The sequence below is a fragment of the Varanus komodoensis genome, unplaced genomic scaffold (genome assembly GCF_004798865.1).
Source record: "Varanus komodoensis strain SLA01 unplaced genomic scaffold, ASM479886v1 scaffold88, whole genome shotgun sequence".
NCBI classification, from domain to species: Eukaryota; Metazoa; Chordata; class Lepidosauria; order Squamata; family Varanidae; genus Varanus; species Varanus komodoensis.
Window position 1 is genome coordinate 2,212,712 of NW_025336576.1, and position 19,092 is coordinate 2,231,803.

General features: G+C 48.0%; 1 protein-coding gene across 1 annotated transcript; it reads right to left on the minus strand.

Annotated features, from left to right (window-relative positions):
• Nucleotides 1-1,234: 1,234 nt before the first annotated feature.
• On the minus strand, nt 1,235-17,915 carry LOC123016780 (paired box protein Pax-8-like). Its single transcript, XM_044417379.1, has 9 exons — nt 17,644-17,915; nt 15,893-16,090; nt 15,302-15,390; nt 13,617-13,733; nt 12,160-12,326; nt 11,704-11,815; nt 8,881-8,982; nt 3,442-3,531; nt 1,235-2,779 (listed from the first exon to the last, which is right to left on the minus strand). Exons 1-9 carry the CDS (start codon nt 17,913-17,915, stop codon nt 2,709-2,711), a joined length of 1,218 nt encoding a protein of 405 aa, XP_044273314.1. The 3' UTR covers nt 1,235-2,708.
• Nucleotides 17,916-19,092: the final 1,177 nt, after the last annotated feature.

A 19,092-nucleotide genomic window follows, 5' to 3' on the forward strand; every position in this document is an offset into this window, starting at 1 on the left:
TTTTTGCCATAGTGATTTTTTTCATGGGGCACCACTTTCACTAATATATAAAATTAAAATATCTTCTGAAAATATAACCTGAAAAGATAGGTTACTCAAATTATTTTCTGCAAAATAGGAAATTTTAACATTTATATTACAATTTAAATTTATTAGGAGTCAGAGTTGGTGCATTTTTTCCCAACCCTGTCTCCAGTAACTCAAGAATTGCTTTCTTGGAGTCATAGATTCTGACTCCATGACTCCACAGCCCTGCTTTCCACCCTCCAGACAGAATTACAGTTTGTCCTGTTTCTATGAGTGGTGGATGAGATCCATATTACAAACTACTAAAAAAGGCTGACCCTGTGATTAATTGGGTTCAGGTTAAATAATTATCTTCTTTCTAATCATAACCAATACAAATACATTACTACAGATGCCAAAGACCACCTTCCTTCCTGTTCACCCATTTCTCTCTGCTATGGAACAGGAGCTCCTTGTTCCATGTGTGAAGGGAAAACAGGCAAGGTAATGCACTCACGGGATCACAGAATGGCTGGGTTAGAAGGGGCCAAGGCGGCCATGGAGCCCAACCCCTCGCTAGTGCAGGATGCCATCCAAATCAGATAACCATCCAAGTGCTTCTTGATAGACTCCAGTGTGGAAGAGCCCACAACCCCTCTTGGCAGCTGGTTCCACTGTTGTCCCGCTCTCAGTCAGGAAGTTCCTCGTGTCTAGCCTGCACCCCAAGTACTACAGTTTAAGTTCATTGTTTCATGTCCTACAATCTGGGGTGAGTGAGGAGAGGCCTTTTCCTCCTCCTTTGTCCTTCCCTGACTTTTCTCTTGTTACCAAGTAGAACCTTTTCCTTCTTTCCCTCTTTCTTTGTCTTGTGGCTGCCCCCACCAAACCAGCCTAAACGCTGTCTAGGTCTCAGGTATCTACTTTGGTAATGTGAAGGTGGGTAACCCAAAAAGAGGAGAACTTGTGATTTCCCTGTGTTTAGGGCATGTTCAGAGGCAAGGATCCCACGTCTCCCCAAACTACACATGCCATGCCCCCATCCACCTTCTTGCCACTTGCATTCTGTCTTTTAAGAATGCCTTGTTTGAAAAGTCATATTGATTAGGGCAGTGCACAATATTTCCGTGTTTTGCCCAGTACCTCCTTCCATGCTTGTTCTCTGCCAAGGGTGCAAGAGGTGGGCAGAGATTATATTTCTGCCTCTTCAAAGAACTTTCCTCTCTAAAAGGAAGGGCAGGGCCTACTGCCACCTTTTCTGCAAGTACCACCTCGAAGGACAACATTGGTACTAGCCAAGAAAGGGTTTTGCATGCCTTTAATATGAGCAGGTGTCACTTAAAGGATAATGATATGAAGAGGAGATTGTCCAGTTAGTTTGATGCAAGAAGGGCTGGCGCTAAATACATATAATGCAACGCACAAACATATGTACATAGTAACACATACAGTTCCAGGTCTAGTGTGAGGCTCTTTCACATGCTGCAGCTGCTGCAGTCTTCGCCGAGCAAGGAAGAGCTCCTAGTGGCTCTGAGAATCCGTACCAGATCCTCTCTTAGTGTTCTGCAAACACTCTGCCAGCCTCTAGATGATGCCAGTTAGAGTGCCTAACGAAAGGGGATGAATGATCAAGCATCATGAGGTCTGTTCGGATCCTGCTGCAGTCTTTGGGACCCTTGGATTAAGGAAGTTGCTTTCAGTGGCATTTCTGAGGAGATGCATGAGGGAGGAACCCTTTTTTGGAGAACTGGGCAGTGTCTTTACTCTCCACAAGTACTGGTTACAGCTTTGTGTTTCCTTTGCTTGCCCTGACCACCCTCCCCTTCGCTTCCTGCCCTGTTATTCCCTGACGGTACTCATGTCAGTGATCTTCTGGCCCCAAACTGCCTTCCCCTATCTGCAGCACAACACATTCCTTCCGTCTGCAGTGCTGTCTGCTTCACACAGGACTCTGCTGCCTTGACTAGGGAGGCCTTAATCTGCATTCCTGCACTGAACAGAGGAGTGGCCCAAATAGGCCCTTCCTACAGTAGCATTCTAGGAACCATGCCTGCCAGAATGGATGGCTGCAGCCACCTGGGGCCTCTGGCACTCTGGTTCTTGGCACGTGAAGTTCCACTTGCACCTAACTTCCCTGCTGCTGGAATGTGCCAGAAACAAAAGGGAATGGCTTGGAATCCTTCACAAATAAGAGGTGGTCAGGATCCCATGGGGTGAGAACAGCAACTGCACGGTGACGGCTTATACAGTAACTCTCCTGTGGGCTAGTGGGTACCCAGCCAACTGTTCTCTGAGCAGATCAGCTCTCCCTCTGCCAAATTCCAGTTCTCTACCTTGCAATTTATTTTGGTGTCTATGGCTTCCTTGCGAGAGGAAAGAAAGGCAGGAAGTAAATGAGATACGATGATGGTGATGACCAAAGGACACACCTGTCCATGGGGCTGGCTCTCGGGGCTCCTTTCCTGCAATGTCCCTGTGTCCCCTTCACCCACCCTGCCACTTTGCCGTCCAGCCCACAGCCCCCTTCACCCACCTCTGCCTGTCTTCCTTTCTGGCCCTGGCTCTAGCTGAGTGGCTTGCATGCCCATACAAATGTCCATGTACAGTGGGCCGGCCGGCCAAGTTTTCTGCCTTCCATCATGAACCATGCCAGGCACTGAGCCCCCTTCCATTTTCTGTCCTGGCTGCCACAGCAACCATGTCAGCTAGAGGTGGTCGTACATGGTGGGGTGGGGGAGGGCCCCCCGGGAGGGTGGACTGTGGTAATATGGAGAACCTGGACAAAGACAAAACGCCAATTAGTCAGAAGCCCGCCGGGGTCAAGTATTCGCTCCAGCTAGTAACTGCTCTTCCCATGTCTCAGCAGACCTCACACTAAGCCACCATTAAAGCAGTCCTGGAGTGATACCTCCTCTGCATCCCACCCACCAGCTGAATGGGAAAACCTCTTCTGGCAGATCTTGTTGTTGTCGTTGTCCCCCCCCCCGCCCCCCACAAACTGCATAGTTTAATGAGTATTTCACATTTTTGGTCAGGCATTAGAGTGTCAAGCTTTGGCATTAGATGCAAAGCTTGTGTTGGAGTTTTTTCTTTCGCCATGGGGGCCTAATCTTCTAAAAAACAAAGAAAGAAACCCCGTATCTGCCCCAGCTGCTGTTCCCCCAGATTCTCATGCAAAGGATTCAGGACTAGGGAGCCTTAATTACTCCTTTCCCCAAGGATTCCTTTCAGGTGGGTGTTGGCGAAGGGCAATCCGAACCATTTCTTCCCCAGCATTTCTAGCATGTCCAGTCACTTCAGAGGCTTCTTGAGGCCAGCCAGTTGCAGGGGCTGCTTCTGCCCACCCATTTTCCTGAAACGAACTGTCCCGGATGCCTTACTTGGTTAAGTCCACCTGCTGGGCTTAGCTGGTCACGTTCCCCCTGCAAGGATACTCACTCAGTAGGGCAGAGCTGGGGAAGCGCCAGTTTTCTCCACAGCTTGAATAAGGACTGTGGCTGTAGGCATTCCCAGAGTAATCGCTTCCTGCTGGAGACAGAGAAAGAGGGATGGAGCACCATGAAGGAGATGGCTGGGGAAGACCCACTTGTTCTGCAGGAAAGCTTGAAGGGAACAGAGGAGGCTGGAAAGCCACGGGTCTTACAAACAAAGCAGTCGTGTTCTGTCTGTTCGTAAGTTCCCCTGGTTGAACGTCCACTGGTGTGTAACCACATGAAGCAACCCAAAAATAGGGGTGTGATTTCCTCCTACTTAGAGAGCTATCTAGCTATGCAGAAATTCTCTGTGTTAAAGGCAAATTTGTTTTCATAAAGGGGAAAAAAAAAGCACACTGCATGACAAGTACTGATAACAGCTGAACCGAATGAGGGACAGAAAGAAAAGGAAACCAGAGTCAGGCTATCTGTGCAAGTCCACCAGTTAAGCCAATGGTTGAGTGCACCATGAAACAGCGGAGGGGCGGGGGGGGGGGAGAGAAAAAGGAGTCCTTAATCCCTTCCGCACGGCTGAAACCCACTTGCAGCCTCTCCAAGGGTCCTGTTCTGCTCTTCCTGTGTATGCTGGAAGGCTCAGTCTAGGAGCCTCAAAAGGAGCCACCCCAAAATAAGTGGCATCTGTGCACTTGTGGGGCACCCTATATATTTCCACTGAGACATGAACAGTGAGAGAAAAAGGAAAGCCTGTGGAACAATTTCTGAATGTGTTGCACAGACGGAGAATGTCACATTATTATTACATTGCATTTATATCCCACCTTTTTTCCCTCTTATGCATTAGTTAAGGCAGCTTATATAGCTTCATTTTATCTTCCCCACAACTGAAAGCCTCAACTGGGAGCATGTCTGTCCTGCATCTTGTGATCATTGACTGCCCTGTGATGCTCCAGTCTTTTGAAAAGCAGAGCCAACCTCAAATTCACAATTACAAAGCCTGCAGAAAAAATCTTCCCGTGTATCAGTGTAGAATTTATTCTTTCACAATGTTAGATGCAGAGGTAGTAGTGTTGGTGCAGCCAGTTCCTGTCGCTGCAGAGAGAAGGCACCTCTGGGACGGTGGCCGCAGTCAAGTGAGAGGTAAGTGGAGGTCAATGGAGGACTCGAGGCGCTTGCACCGCTGTACATGTGCACCTTGTGTGTGGGGCTGCTTGCTCGTCTGCCTTTCTGCCGGAGAATTGCTAAGCCATGTTTCCCTTGTGAGGTGGTCTGGGGACTTAGGGGAGCCTGGGTGAGGGCTCAGCAGGGCAGGTAGCTGTGCTCCACACACTAGCTCAGACTGTTGAGACACGGCCACACAACTAGGTGTCCTGCTCTGGATTAAAGGGCAGCCTTTCTGAGCGGGGCTGCCTGACCCTGCAGCAGTTCCCATTGGTTCCAAGAAGTGCCCAGGAGCACCAGATGTCCATCTAGAGGGGACAGTCTGGCCTCAGGAGTCCCTGCCTAAAGGGCAGAACCGGGTCCGGTGGCCTGAGCCTGTGCAGAACTGGCTGCGTTCTGGTTCATGGCTCCTTGGGGCAGAAGATGGCGCCTGGCCCCGGGCTCCGTCCGTGACTGGGGCGTTCTTTCTCAGGCACCACGAGAAGGGGCCTCATCTGTGCCAAGGTTGCCACCCTGTTTTCTGTTCCAGTGTAGATGCAACAACAGGAAGGAACCTGATGGCTTACAGAGGCTAGCAAATGCAGCTTTTGCTTGTGTAATGAGCCCTGAACCCACTGGCTGTTAACAATCACTTGGGCCAGCTTTTGTCCTAGCTTAACTTGCATTTTGTGTGTAATCACAGAGTACCTTTATCACAATGATCTGGTAAGGGAGGACAACAGCCTGTCCCCATATCACATACAGCCATTTAATAGTTATGCGATTACCTGCTGGCCAGCTGGGCCGACTGCCTGCTCTGTCCTTTCCTTCCTCTTAGGTGCAGGCAGAGCAGTCCCTGTCTGTTTCCCTCCGCAGGTGAGGGGCATCGCTGTGGGGGGGGGGGCACCTGACTGAGTGTTCTCATTACAAGCATTATGTAAACAACCCCCAGTCTCTCCCTTCTTTTCCTGGCCAATCTCATTTCACGCTTGAGGGGAGGGAGCAGGCAGGGGGAGAAGAGTCTGTATTCTCAACGCCACATTAAACACATCTCCAAGGTAACACACGAACACACCAGCTCAGCATGTCTGTTCAGCCCAAAGGAATGGCACCAGCTTGCCAGATTTTCTTGGCCCTCCAGGTGAGGTCATGCAATCATAGGACAGGCGAGCCAGAAGGGGCCAGAAGGCCAGCGGGTCCAACTCCCAGCTCTGTCTAAGGTAGACCATCCCTCTCAGAGAGCTGCCCAGCCACCTCTGGAATGCCTCCAGTGTGGGAGATCCCACAGCCTCCCTAGGGAAACTTCTATTATCATACAAATTCTTCCTGATGTCCTGCTGGAACCTGGCTTCCTGTAACTTGAGCTTGTTATTCTGTTTCTTGCACTCTGGGGTGATTGAGAAGAGGTCCTGGCCTTCCTCTTGGTGACAGCCTTTCAAGTACTTGCAGAGTGCTATCTCCCCTCAGCCTTCTCTTCTTGAGGCTAAACTTACCCCATTCTTTCCATTTCTCTTCAAAGGACTTTTTTTCTGGTCCCTGGATCATCCTGGTTGCCCTCCTCTGAACCCTTTCCTGCTTGTCCACATCTTTCTTAAACTGCAGTGCACAAAACTGGATGCAGGACTCCAGATGAGGCCTAACCAGTGCTGAGTGGAGGGGAACTAGCACGTCACATGGACTCATCTTCAGCTTCTGGCCTTCCACATTCCCAAGACCCTTCTCTTGCTGAGCCAAGTATTCCCAAGCAAACATCAGAGGCTACCAGAGTGGCTGAAGGCAGCTTACGTACCAGCCCAGAGGTTTCAAGCATCTGCCTGGTGCTTGCAGCATTTTGTACCACACCATTTCTGGGCTTAATATTTTAATAATATTTCAAGCTCTAAACAGTTCAGCGTCAGGTGATTTTTATTTCCTTTGCCCAGAGGAATTTTCCAAAGCCTTAAGGTAAGTTCTGTGGCATTGTTCTAACAAAGATCCAATTTGGGGCATCAGAAGCTTTCAGCAAGCTCCCAACGGTCCCTTTTGAAAATGCTATTATTCTGGAAATTGTTTTATGGCTGTTCTGCTGGGTTTTACTGCTGTTGCATCTTTTAATTTGTTAATTTCTTTTCATGAGAGTCACTTTGGAAAATTAGTTTGAACAGTGAGTTATAAAAACCTGAAACAAAAACCAGCCAGGAAGGGGCTGCTGGGGGTGAAAGTGAGGGTCTATTAGCAGCCAGCAGAAGTTGTTTAACCAGAAGCTTTATGAGTCTCAGAAAAGCAACTGACTTTGCTGGCCCGGTTTGGTGCAGCTCCACATCTGAGTTGTCCCTCACACTAAGGAACTCCCGATGCAAATGGTAACCTGCAGGGCATTAGGCAGTGTCAGGATGACCCCAGAGTTCCTTTGTGGAGCAGAGATGCCATCCTATAGGTTAATGCATTGACAACAAAGCCAGTTTGGTTAAGTTTTGCTGCAACAAAAGGACTCCTCCACTGATCTTCTGAGATTTATTTTTTCTGGTAAGGGAAAAGAAGACATTAAAGGCAGTCTTTGCCATGCCAGGAACGGCCTTTGTCTAATACCTTGTTATACTTCATGTAGTGACTTAAAAACGTTCACAGGAAAAGGGGGGCTGCATACGAATCAAAACACAGACTATCTTTGCATGACAGGATGCAGTGCACATGCCATTTTTACCTACTTTCTTTTAAGAAAGGTGCAAGTATGAAGAACCTTTTCTTCAGGGCTTGCAGCAGGGGCACCTGTGTGCCTGGGCCGCCCCGCTTTTCCAAATGAGGCTAACACAAGGTTCACTCCCTGTAAAACCCCAGACGCCTGGTTTTATGGCAGGGTCACCTGGAAACTACGCTGTCCTCTTAGTGGAAGCGCCACAGAAAATGGCAACACCTGTGCGACATCCCAGTAGAAGGTGGACAAGTCTTGTGATTTGAAAAGACAAGGCTGCCACCCCACCGCCCCACGCTTGAAGAAGGCATGGGGTTTTCTTCAGGCTTTGAAATGCCCTCCCTCCTGCTAGCAGCGGAAGGGATGGTGGGCAGGGGGACACTGCAAACACTTGGGAAATACATGGGTCAGCCAACTCCCCCCAGAGAAACTAGGGGACTGCACTGTAAACAAGACGGAAGCAATCTGGTCTCTGGGCTTTGCAAAGAGTCACCCAGTCATGTTTTGACAGGCTGGCTCCCTGCAGAAGGAAGGGGGGCATTTAAAGCACAAAACATTTTATTCTGGAAGTGGCCAACTCAGAAGAAACAGAATGGCTCTAAGGCAGAGGCAAGACGTAGCAAAGGCAGTAAGGAGATACAGAGTGTGACTGAATAACAATCAGAATTCTGGGAAAACAACACACAATGTAGCTGATCAAAATCAAAGGGAAAATCACATCTAGATTAGGGTTGCTGAAAGACCAAGAGGGAAACATACTATTTGACCAGGAGAAAATAAAAAGAAGCAGGAAACAATATACAGAAGAACTATAAAGAAGAGATGAGAGATGATCAACTCCTTCTCAAAGGAAGAACCTGCAATATTAAAAAGCAAAGTGAAAAGTGCTCTGAAAACGCTCGGAAGGAATAGGGCACCAGGAGTGCACAGAGTACCAGCAGATGCAATCCAGGCTGCAGAGCCTGACCTGCTCCAAATCCTAACAAAAATACACCAACAAACAGGGGAACAAAACAATGACTGGAAGCATTCAATATACATCACAGTCTCTAGGGAAGGAGTGAGGAATTGCGCTAATTTCCCATGCAAGTGGAACAGGTGTTGCAACCCGGAGCAAGAAATGCCTGACATTCACGCTGGATTCAAAAAGGTTATATTGCATACACCTTCTGCCCACAGAGCTGGGACTGGAAGAACGGGCGCCACATGCTTATGCTCCATGTTCAGACATTCTCTGAATAGATTGACAGGGAAAGCAAAGAACTAAGCCTTTCTTTTTAGGATAGCCCTCCCATATCCCAGTTTAAGATACCAGGAATTTTGTGTGCAAAGTAGGTTACTACTTCCAGATTCCCAGTTCCTGATTACTATTTGGAAAGTGGTTCCTTCAATAAGCTCCATTTTTGCATCAGGTCCAGTTTATTTTCATTCAAGACACTGGCAAGTCCTCATGTCAAAATATGTATTCATGAGGGATCTCAGGATGTTCACACCAAAGAAGTCAACTCATATCCTATCTATGAGGTTGCATATCGTTTGCTTCCTTTCCTGTACTAACTTTGCTTGCAAGTCAGGAGTCCTGCTGTCATCAAAGCTACTCTGCTCTTCTTCAGACCTGTCTCAGGAGTTCCTTACCTGCCACCATTCCAGCAATTGCAGAAGAGCTGTAACTACACTGGCCATTAGTTGGAACGTGAGGAGGATACCCGGGAAGCGTGGGGCCAGCCACTTCACACCCTGAAAGTGGAAAAAAAGGATTTGCATTTGCTTATTGACATGTTTTGTTCATGTGGCTGCCTTGAAGAAGCCTGGAATCTTCAGCAAAAGATGGCTGTGAGGGTTGTTAGCGAGCAAGCAAGCACTATTGCAGTGGTCCACTCTCACTTGCACTGGCTTCCCAGGCCCAAACTCAACATGCAGGTTTTGGTCTATAAAGTCGCTACAGTAGAGCTTGACTCAGCTTCTTGGAACCTCAGTGCCTCTTCCTCTGTGTACCTGCCTGTGCCTTAGATATAAGATTCACTGAAGCCCTTTTTCAAGTGCCGCGCATTCTGAACAAGAAAGATGGCTTATCAGTGGTGGCCCTTTAGTTTTTGAATGCCTTCTTAGGGAAGTTCTCCTGGGGTCAACACTTTTCTTACAGGCTTTATACATATTTTAGTACTTTCGACTGTTTCAAAGATAATATTTTAGTCCCCATGACGTGGCTTTAAGTCTTGTACCTGATAGTAGTTTTAGGTTTTGCAACCTCTTGGATGCATACAATGGCCCACAAACCAGGAACATTCAATATGCATTCCAATCCCCAGGAAAGGAGAAGCACAAGAGTGTAGCAACCAAAGGACCATTGCACTAATTCCTCACACAAGCAAAGGGATGCTCAGGGTGTTGCAACAAAGACTATTATCCTATACGAAGCAAGAAATTCCTGGCATTCAAGCTAGTGCCTGAAAACAAAGAGACACTTGAGAGTCTATCACCAATATACATTTGCTACTTGAGCGCACCACAGATTTCAGGAGAAGACGAGCATTTTTGACACTTTTTGAGAGGACGCATAAGATTTTAAGATGTTTGTTCAGCTAGAGAAGCACAAGATGGCCCAAGTATCTGGAACCATTTGCAAAGAAATGGCTAGAAAGCGCTTTTCTGACTGTGGCCATCTGAGTGAATTAAATGGCGTACTTGCAGAAGTGAATACTGTTATGCACAATATATGAGGAAGAAGGAAATCTTGTCCCTTATCCACCAAGGGCACAAAGCAATCAGTGCAGTGACTTGGAACTGACCATGACCTAATGGACAAAATTTTATCCAGGGGCTCCTGCAGTAGAAACAAACCAACACTAAAGAAAAGTTTGGCCACGACACCCTTACTTAGAAAAAGGTCAGAACTGACATGGGTGACCTGGGATCTTGCCACCATTGGGTTGTTGTGCACTGGTGCTTAAGGTACATTGGGATATCTCGTTCGCCTGACATTACCTGCTACAAAGTTGTTGTGCATTTGAAATATGTCTCTGGGTTGTTTGGCACATCAGTTAAACTAATAACTAGCAATGCAACCCAATTCTGGCAGCAGAATTCCATCTTACAAGTTTTGTAAAAAGTTTAAAAAACTGAGCAAATGTACCTGGCAAGTAAAATTTTCCATTTGTTCCTGCAAATATGCCCACCTTACACCTGCACAACCTACTCCATAATGCAGAAGCTGCATTGCTGTGCCTGAGAGGAAGGCCTGGCCTGAGACTATCAAAGGCAGAGGCCAGGTTGGGAAGGCACTGAGCAGTGCTAAAGCCCAAACAGGAGAGCTATACAGAAAGGAAGGCAAAGAGCAAGGAAGACTTTAGAGGCTTCCTGACATGCCAGGCCACAAAACCAATGACAGTGGGGAGAGGGGAACCATGGGGAAAGAAGAGCTAAAACAGAGGGTGCTCCTAGGCGCAGGGGCCCTAGTACTACCTTTCTTATGGCCTAGGGCAGAGATGCTGCAGTCCATGTGTCCTTGACGGGGAAGCCACATGAAATGCTCCACCTCATCTATGGGCAGAGGAACTGGGAGGCCCATTTCTCCAAATTACTTCTGGGGCAGGGGAAATTCTGCTGTGTGTCTCACCCTTAGAAATGGAAGGAGCAGCACCTGTGTGGACAGTCTGGCCACCCTTTTCCATCCTTCATAATGTTCCAGACCTGGTCATTCCTGAGGCACTAAGTGTACAAGGGGAGACTAAAAAAGCCCAGGAATTTATTTATAAAAAATTGTGTCTTTTACATGTTCATACTTTAGTCACCAACAAAGTACTCTCTGTCTGATGCAATACACCTATTGAGACTTTTTTCCATGGCTCAAAACAGGTTTCGAACTCGTCAGTTTTGATGCCTTTTAGTGCTTCTGCTGTTTTTTTTGTTTCATCCCTTCCACAGTGGCAAACCATTTACCCTGGAGAACTTTTTCCAACCAGGGAAACAAAACAAAGTTGCATGGGGCAAGATGGGGTGAATAGGGAGGGTGGGGCACAAGGGTCAAGCTGAACACTCAGCTGAACAAAATTTCACTGCCACACGTTGGTTGTGTAAATCGGCCATCACGAAAGAGGCAAACACATTGAAAGAGTTTCCAAAACAGAAAAGGACGAAAGCCTCACTGAAGCTGAAGGCAGCTTCGCACAGCGACCCGCCTGGGTGCCCTGATGCAGGTGGGTTTCCTAGCAGGGGGAGCCTGGCCTGCAAGGGCCAGCCCTCCAGAAGGGGGAGGGGAATTCCTGGGTTTTTTTGGGTCCCCCCTCGTATGTGTACGGGGAAAATGTCACTCTCTCCACAAAAAACAAAACAAAAGCAGAGAACATCTGAGCTTCTTTAACATGGCATTCTTTGTTGGGGGGTGGGGGTGGGGAGAAAACTCCCATAATTCATTCTAGAAAAATATCTTCTGAGAAATGTCAGCTCAGTTCTCCTTACCTGGCACGGTGGAGTAGGCCTGGTGAGCAGCCAGGCTGCGACCCAGCGGTGCATGGGAAGGAGAGAGCAGAGCTTTGCCGTTGTCCAGCAGGGGCAGCGTGTAACAGCCTGCCTGAGAGAATTGGGCAGCAAGAGATTAGCGCCTTCTGCAGCCAGCCCTGGCCTCCTGTGCCTCCTCTGCTCTGCACCCCTCGGCTGTTCAGCCCCCGCCCCCCGTTCCTCGCTTGCTCCTTGACCTCCTCCATGTTAATCAACTCGACATCCCTGACACGTGCCCCAGCATCGGGCCCGGCCTCTTCGTGCTGCCCCGCTCAGACTCCCGAGTTGCCCTCACTCGGGCTACTGCTTTCGCCCTCAGCCGCAGCCCCAGGAGCTTGGCATGCACTGCACATGCCTGACCCTGGATGCGGCCCTTCCCTAGCCCCTCCCCGGGAAAGGCCCTTGCCCAGCAAGCACCTGCTCCCCTTTGGCATGGCTGGCGGAAGCGTAGACATCTGGGAAGTGCTGCCTTTCGGATGGGCATTCCAGCAGGACTGGTCCATAGGTGCCATTCTGCAGGTGCTTGTGGGAGGTGCTGCTGCTGCTTTGGTTGTCTGAGCTGAGGCTGCAGCTTTCCGGGTCACCTGTCACAAGACGCCCATGTTAGTCTGCCCAGAGCTGCACCAGCCTTCAGCCTTCCGAGCACAGTTTCATCGGGGGAAAGTGCGATCCCATCCCGCGGTGTTTTCCTCAGGTCATGGAGTCGGACAGGACTTCGGAAGCAACCCAGTTCCACTCCCTGCCCAGGGCAGACCTGGCCGCAGGATGCAGCTCCAGCATCAAGGCCCTCCTGCCTCGGCTGGCACACCTCTAACGAATGCCACCCTCTGAAGGGTTCTCTCTGTTAGGAAGTTCTTCTAGATGCTGAGCTGAAATCTACTTCTCTGCCATTTCTACCTGTTGGTTCTAGGCTTGCCACGGGAGCAACAAGGAGCAAGTCTATTCTCTCTTCTTTAGGTATCTGATGTGCTCTCATCATGTCTCTGTGCAGTTTTCTCTACATTTAGCAGTGCTGCTGTGGCAAGGATGCTTTTCATGCTGCGATATGAATCTGGCTGAGGTCTACAGCACTACATCCTGGAAAGTGCCTCTTGCTAGCTCTACTTGCTCTTTGCAAAAGCAAGTTTAAAGCTCAGCGGTAGTGTGAGGTGCTATAGTGGAGCACCCTCCCGAATCATACAAACACACCATTCTTTAAAATGATGGTTTGTTCTTGGGTGCACATAGTCCCTGACCACTCAAAACATAACAGTAAAATATTTAAATAGAAGGGTTTTAAAATTGGGCTAGCACAAGGAAGAGGCTGTGACACTCAGAACACTGAGCAGTATACAGGAAATGATCTAATTGGACCGAATGGGCTGATTGATACAAGGTGATTACAAAGGTAGCAGAATAACGGCTCCAGTTACAGCAAGCCAGATTCCAGCTAGTTTTCAGGAAGATCTTCCTGACAGTTAGAGCAGTAAGATAATGGAACCAAATATCCCAGGAGGCTGCAGGCTCTCCCAAATTAGAGGAATTCAGATGCAATTGGACAGCTGAGAGGGATGGTCGAACTGCGGGTTACATAACTGGGTTTCACTCTGTCCCCTTTCACATACCACAGATTTACTGAGGGAAACTGTACTTGCATGGAGCCTGTGCTAAGTAAATGCAGCATGAAAGACTGTACAAAGTTTGGACTGGACTATCACTGGCACAGCAGTTACAGACTTAACACAGAATTTCCATGGTTTTTTGGCTCACTAATGGATGTCAAAGAGGGTGTTTTTTTTAATGAAGCATTTTTGAGCCAGGAATCACAACCGTGGTAACTAAGTACAGTCAGAAGGATGCATCTCATTTCTCCTCCCCTGCGAGGTACCACTTACTGCCTTTGATCTTCCTCTTGTTGTCACTGCTGGGTGAACCAGTTCCCAGGATGCCACTGATGGAGTAGGTGGAATCTGACCGGGGTGACTCTGGTGGGGTCACAGCTGAACTGGGAACTAAAGAACAGGAAAGGGTGATCAGCCAAGCTCGTCTGGTTATTCTAAGTGCCCCCACTTCGTGTGTGTGTCAGATGTGAGGAAAAGATGGGAAACAGGGCAGGTGGTGCTGCCATCACTACTCACCACATCAGGCGCTAGATAAATGGCTTTCTGGGTACTAATCTGTGGACTCCAGAAACTGGAGATTATCCACTTTGCTTCCACTGAACAATAGTGGAGAAGCCTCAGCACAAGACCGCATGGAATGGCAGCTCCTTCCCTCCGGCAGTCTCTCTGTCTCCCTGTCCGTCCTTTGATCTATTTATCCATCCAGCCAATTTCTATACTACTCTTCAATGCACAATTGCCAGAGCAGCTTACAAACATTAAATGTCGATTTCTCCAGAGAAAATGGGACAAAAGAACTGTAAAGATGTTATTTATTGCAGTGTGAGCTTTCTTGGTGCCATGAAACAAGGTGGCAACCCTACACACCCTTACTTAGGAGTCACGGCCTTGTGGCTTCAGTGTTTACATTTTCTTCTGAAACCGTATCTTGGTCACGGGAGCATAACATTTCCTGCATCTAATGAAGTCTGCTGTAGTTCACAAATGCTTCAGCCCCAATAATTGTGTTCACTTTTAATGTCAGAAGATACCTGTTTTGCCACAACAGGCTAATGTCCAGCCTAGCTCTGCTGTCATGCTTTGCCATAGAATGGCTAGGGATGTGCCAGTAATGGGAAATCCAACTTATTTGGGTCCAGCAGTTTTCCTGGCCACTGCCAATCCAGTGATCAGAAGTGGCCCATGCTGAGTGTTTTTTAATGGATTCCCATGAGCTAGTGGAAATGGGTTACAATTTGTGCATTCAAAACTGTTAAGGTACTTTGGGTAGCCAAAAATTCTGCATTTCTAGCACACTTAGTGCTGATCCAATTTTCTCCACAGTACTTTTTCTAAAATGGGCAAGTCATTTGCGTGTCTTGCAGACAGAAGTTTGTGAGCTGGCTTGAAAGCATGGCACCAGGGTAGGCAAAGTGGGAACTTGAATCATGAACACCCATTGGATTTTCACTCCCTGTCTGATCCCCTATGCAGCCCTGACAACAGCAACTCGAGCAGTTATAACAGGCAGGGTCTCTTCGCCATTGGCATTTCTTGAAGACTTACAATCTTCAGTCATCAACAGAGGCATCTCATGTTTGCATTAGCTCGCTTGGGGAGGGCTAGACTCCATGCTAAATGTTGACCACTATTTCTTAGAACAAGACATGTGGGCCTAATTTCCAGGATTTGCAATTTCATAAGGCACAGCTGAGGAGTGTCACTACTGCCAGACACCACGGCCCTTGATCTTTTGCAGTTTTGGTCTAGGAGCCCATTTATACATGCACACAAACATTCAGCAGCAACTATGACCTAACTTTAGCCGTGGCATCTTCAAATTACAGTGCGATCCTTTGGCCTTTGCAAGCGAAGTAACTAGGAGACTTGGCTGATTCTCTCTGGAACACAGGAAACAATGACTTGGGGAAGGAAGAACTGAAAACAGGCCAGGCAGTAGCCATCCCAAGGACACTTACTGATATGATGGCTAGGGCTCAAGGTTTTAGGCACCACGCAGTTGTCCATTGGTAGATTGAATGGTTGCTGCACTTTTGTGCGAATGATCCTAGAAATAAAAGAGAAAGAAACAGCCACATGGGTGGGAGTCCATGGAAGGATGTGAGGCCTCTGTGGCTTCACAGCACTGCCTGACAAGTGGTTGGATGGAACTTGAGATGGAACAATTTGGGTGGGAGCCAACCCTGCCAGACTGCATCCCTGCAAGCATCCTCAAGCTTCTTTTGTGCTCAGCCCAGTCTTCTGAGGGTGACTGCAGCTAGTGTGGAAGAGAAACTGCTTGCACAGGAGTCATGCAGCGTTTGCCAGGAAAGCAGGGCTTCTCTGGCTCTTCTTGGTACACCAGAGCAGTGCTGCAGACTCTGTGGGACTCATTTCCTGAGCAGCACCCCACAAAGCGGGCTGCACTTGTCAGGCACTTGCACTCTGGGCAGGCCACAGTCTGGGGAGATCAGCCGGACAACCTGACAGATTCTCACCCCAGACAGATGCTTTACACATGCCTAGGAACAATCCTCTCGCTAAGCACGCGAGAAGATCACACCTCTCACCTGTTGATGGAGCTAACACTGGGAACAGTGTCATTGTCACAGACACCCTCTGTTAACAGACGGTCCCGGATTTCCCAAGCAAACATGGTAGGGTTCTGCCGCTTGTAATCCCCGATCTTCTCTACCACCTTGGGTGTTGCCACCTTGGGCTTGGAGCCTCCAATCACACCAGGCCGGATGCTGCCAGTTTCATAGTACCTACTCCAATAGACAAAGTAATAAGGTCACCACACCACTGTCAAGAAGAATGCCAGGCATTGCCCAGAGTTCAGCAGCCATTGTCTGAAGTCCAGCTAAAAGCAAGGAGGTGGGCTCTCAAGGAATCTCCCTTTCAAAACATGTTCCTCGCTATTCGAATGACCAAATCCTCTTCCCCTCCCAATCTCTCTTCCTCCCACCGCACACGTTGTGTTGTCTACCTATCCAGGCAGGTACCAGATGTGCTTGGCTCAGATCATAAGAAGTCTCACTGCTCTTAAAAGCCAGCAACACTGGATGCTGCAAACCAAAAACTTGCAGCACTCGAGAAAGGATTGACCAGGACAAACTCCCCTAATACTAGGAGCAGATGGATTCCTGTTAAGATAGGCTAGGAAGCAGCTGATCTTCAGCAGATGGTGCTGGCAGATCTGGCTAGGATGGTTCCTCAGCAAATGAATGCTAAATGCTTTTAGAACTGTAGCTACATGTCAGTATTGCAAGCACCTGGCTATTGTTCTTTTTCAGCAGCCTGTTTGAGGAGGCCGGATGAGGAAGACCTTCTCTTTTACACATGAGTGCCCAATAAGCAAGCAGCCCAGATTTCTATGATCAGACAATGCATCCATCCATGGTCAGGTTCCGTACTGGTTGGGGGCATCCTCTTCTCTAGTCTTTCTCTCAGGCATGCAAGAGCTCTGTCATAAAATTGATATTGTCTATCTGAAAGGGCTTCAAAGATATCAAAGATATAAAGTTCAGATGCCACAAGGTTTGGTACTAAGCAAAGCACACCCTGAAGAATCTCCTCGAGAGGAGAACATGTCACTTTAAAATGCTTATGCTAGAATAATGCAACCAACCCTTTTTGGCTGTGTCTGCAGACTTAGAGGTGAAACCAAGCAGCATATTAACATTGGATATGCCTCTGAAAATAGGTATGGAAAAATCAGGACAGAATCCAGCCCTGTTGCACTTGCCAGACTTCTTTCCTGTGCTCAGCCCTGCCAGGAAGCACACTGAGCTGAGGTCATGGATGCCCAGGAACCCTCTTTCTGCAAATTATGTGATTATTTGCACGAAGTACACAAAGCCTGCAAGTCGCATCAACTCTGTTTACTTAGTGGGCATGTTGGTGGCATGTGTGCAAGCCAACCTCACAGATTTGCTTGGACTTGCTTCCTGTCAGCAAGTGGAGAGAAAGCAACCTGGAATCCCAGGAGCTGAACCGAGGAAATCCAATGAATTCTCATTCCCAGACTGGATGCTTCTCACATTGCTAAATGAGAATCAGGTAACATTGTTTAAGAAGCCAAATACAACTTGTGACCATGTTTGCTGACTACTTCCAACCAACAGGATGTTTTCTGATCCCCCAGCATGGAGCTTCTACCAAAACGGTTGCTGGAAACTCATATTCATTCTCGCCGAAAGAGCCTTTCTTGATGAACCCTCCCAGATCTGATGCTGGATGCTCGGAGCGAAAGAATAACCAAGAAGGGCATCATTCACTGTAGCTCCACCTAGCCCTGCAGGGCCACCTTCATGCTTACCTGCCGAGGATTTTGCTGACACAACCGTGACTGACTCGCAATTGTCGGGAGATGTCACAGGGTCTCACGCCTTGGTGTGCCAGATCCACGATGCGCTGCCGTACCACCTCTGGCAAGGGCCGGCCATTCACAAAGGCCCCACCCAGCTGGTTCAATCCTCCGTGCCCTGCTAAGATACAAGCCAAGTTATCGGTGGGCAAAGGAGTCCTGCATGCTGCTGCTGCACCGATAGAAGCGCCACAGGATTTTTTTGCAGGAACAATGAGTTGCATGGGCGCATGCAGAGGGCCGCATTCCTTAACCTGTGCAGAGAAAACTGCGCTTTTGTATTGCATATTACTAGTTAGCTTAAAGATTCTTCTGGACAGTTCTGCAGATGTTGGAATGCATGGTGAGCATTCAAAAGATAATGAAGAATTGGCAGGCTGTCTCCATGTGCCGTTTAGGATTGCAAGCCTTTTTTTGCTGAATTATGGAACACATTTTTTTAGATGGAGCAGCAAAGAAATTAATTAGTGCTCACCTGAAAGCACTCTTGGCTTTCTCAAGCCTATAATGGGGTATGCATGTTATAGTTTACCGATATAAATGTCTATTATAATGACAAGCCATCCTGATGAACTGGTGTGCTTGGCTTTGATATAGGCCCAGATGTTTATTTTAGCTCAAATAACAAATCTGACTGTGCTGATATAGTTACTGGAAGAATGATGTATCTTGCCTCCTTCTTGGGAGGTCTTCCAGGCTGTTTCTTGACTCATCCTTAGATTTCCTTCCTAACAAAGGAGGGGAACCAGTTCAACCAACAGTCAGACACTCAGCAAACAGGTGCTGGGTAAATTTTTTGAAGCATGCCTTGTGCTGCATTTTACACGTTCAGGAAAGCGTTATAAAGAAACTGGTAGGGGGTGTAGTTCTGGGGGTTCCCTGAAGCCCCGAGTAGTTTGGTGCTCTGCTAGTTCAAGCAAGCAGTATCCATATGCCCTCTCCTTGGCTTGAATTCTTCCCTCGCTTTCATGTAGGAGGTGGAAATTGAGCGGCTGTGAGTGATGGCAGGAAAGGCAGAAACAATGTCATAATTTTCCATACCTGCTTACAGTGAGCCACCATGTTAATGCCCTTCCTCCCAGTTTGGAGAGATCCTTTTATAGCTCATATAGCTTTTTGGTTTTAACCACCCTCAGTAATTCGGTATCATCAGCAAACATTTGCCAGCAAACGGCTCCTATTTCTCACTGGATGGTCCGATCCAGTCACACCCTTCAAGGCAAAGTGACCTTATGGGATTGTTGTGTGAAATGGAGAGGAGGGGGAGCATGATGCACACCACACTGGGCTCCTTCAAGGAAGGGTGGTTGGATCATCCTATGCAGCTTCTCCCAAAATATGCAGTACCTTTAAACAAGAAAGAAAGAAAGAAAGAAAGAAAGAAAGAAAGAAAGAAAGAAA

Coding starts and splice junctions, on each gene's coding strand:
- LOC123016780 (XM_044417379.1), bottom strand. CDS start 17,915: ATGCAACTCATTGTTCCTGCAAAAAAATCCTGTGGCGCTTCTATCGGT. Junction 16,091..17,643: donor GTCAGCAAAATCCTCGGCAG/GTAAGCATGAAG, acceptor CTATTGGAGTAG/GTACTATGAAACTGGCAGCA. Junction 11,816..12,159: donor GCCATGCCAAAGGGGAGCAG/GTGCTTGCTGGG, acceptor CAATTCTCTCAG/GCAGGCTGTTACACGCTGCC.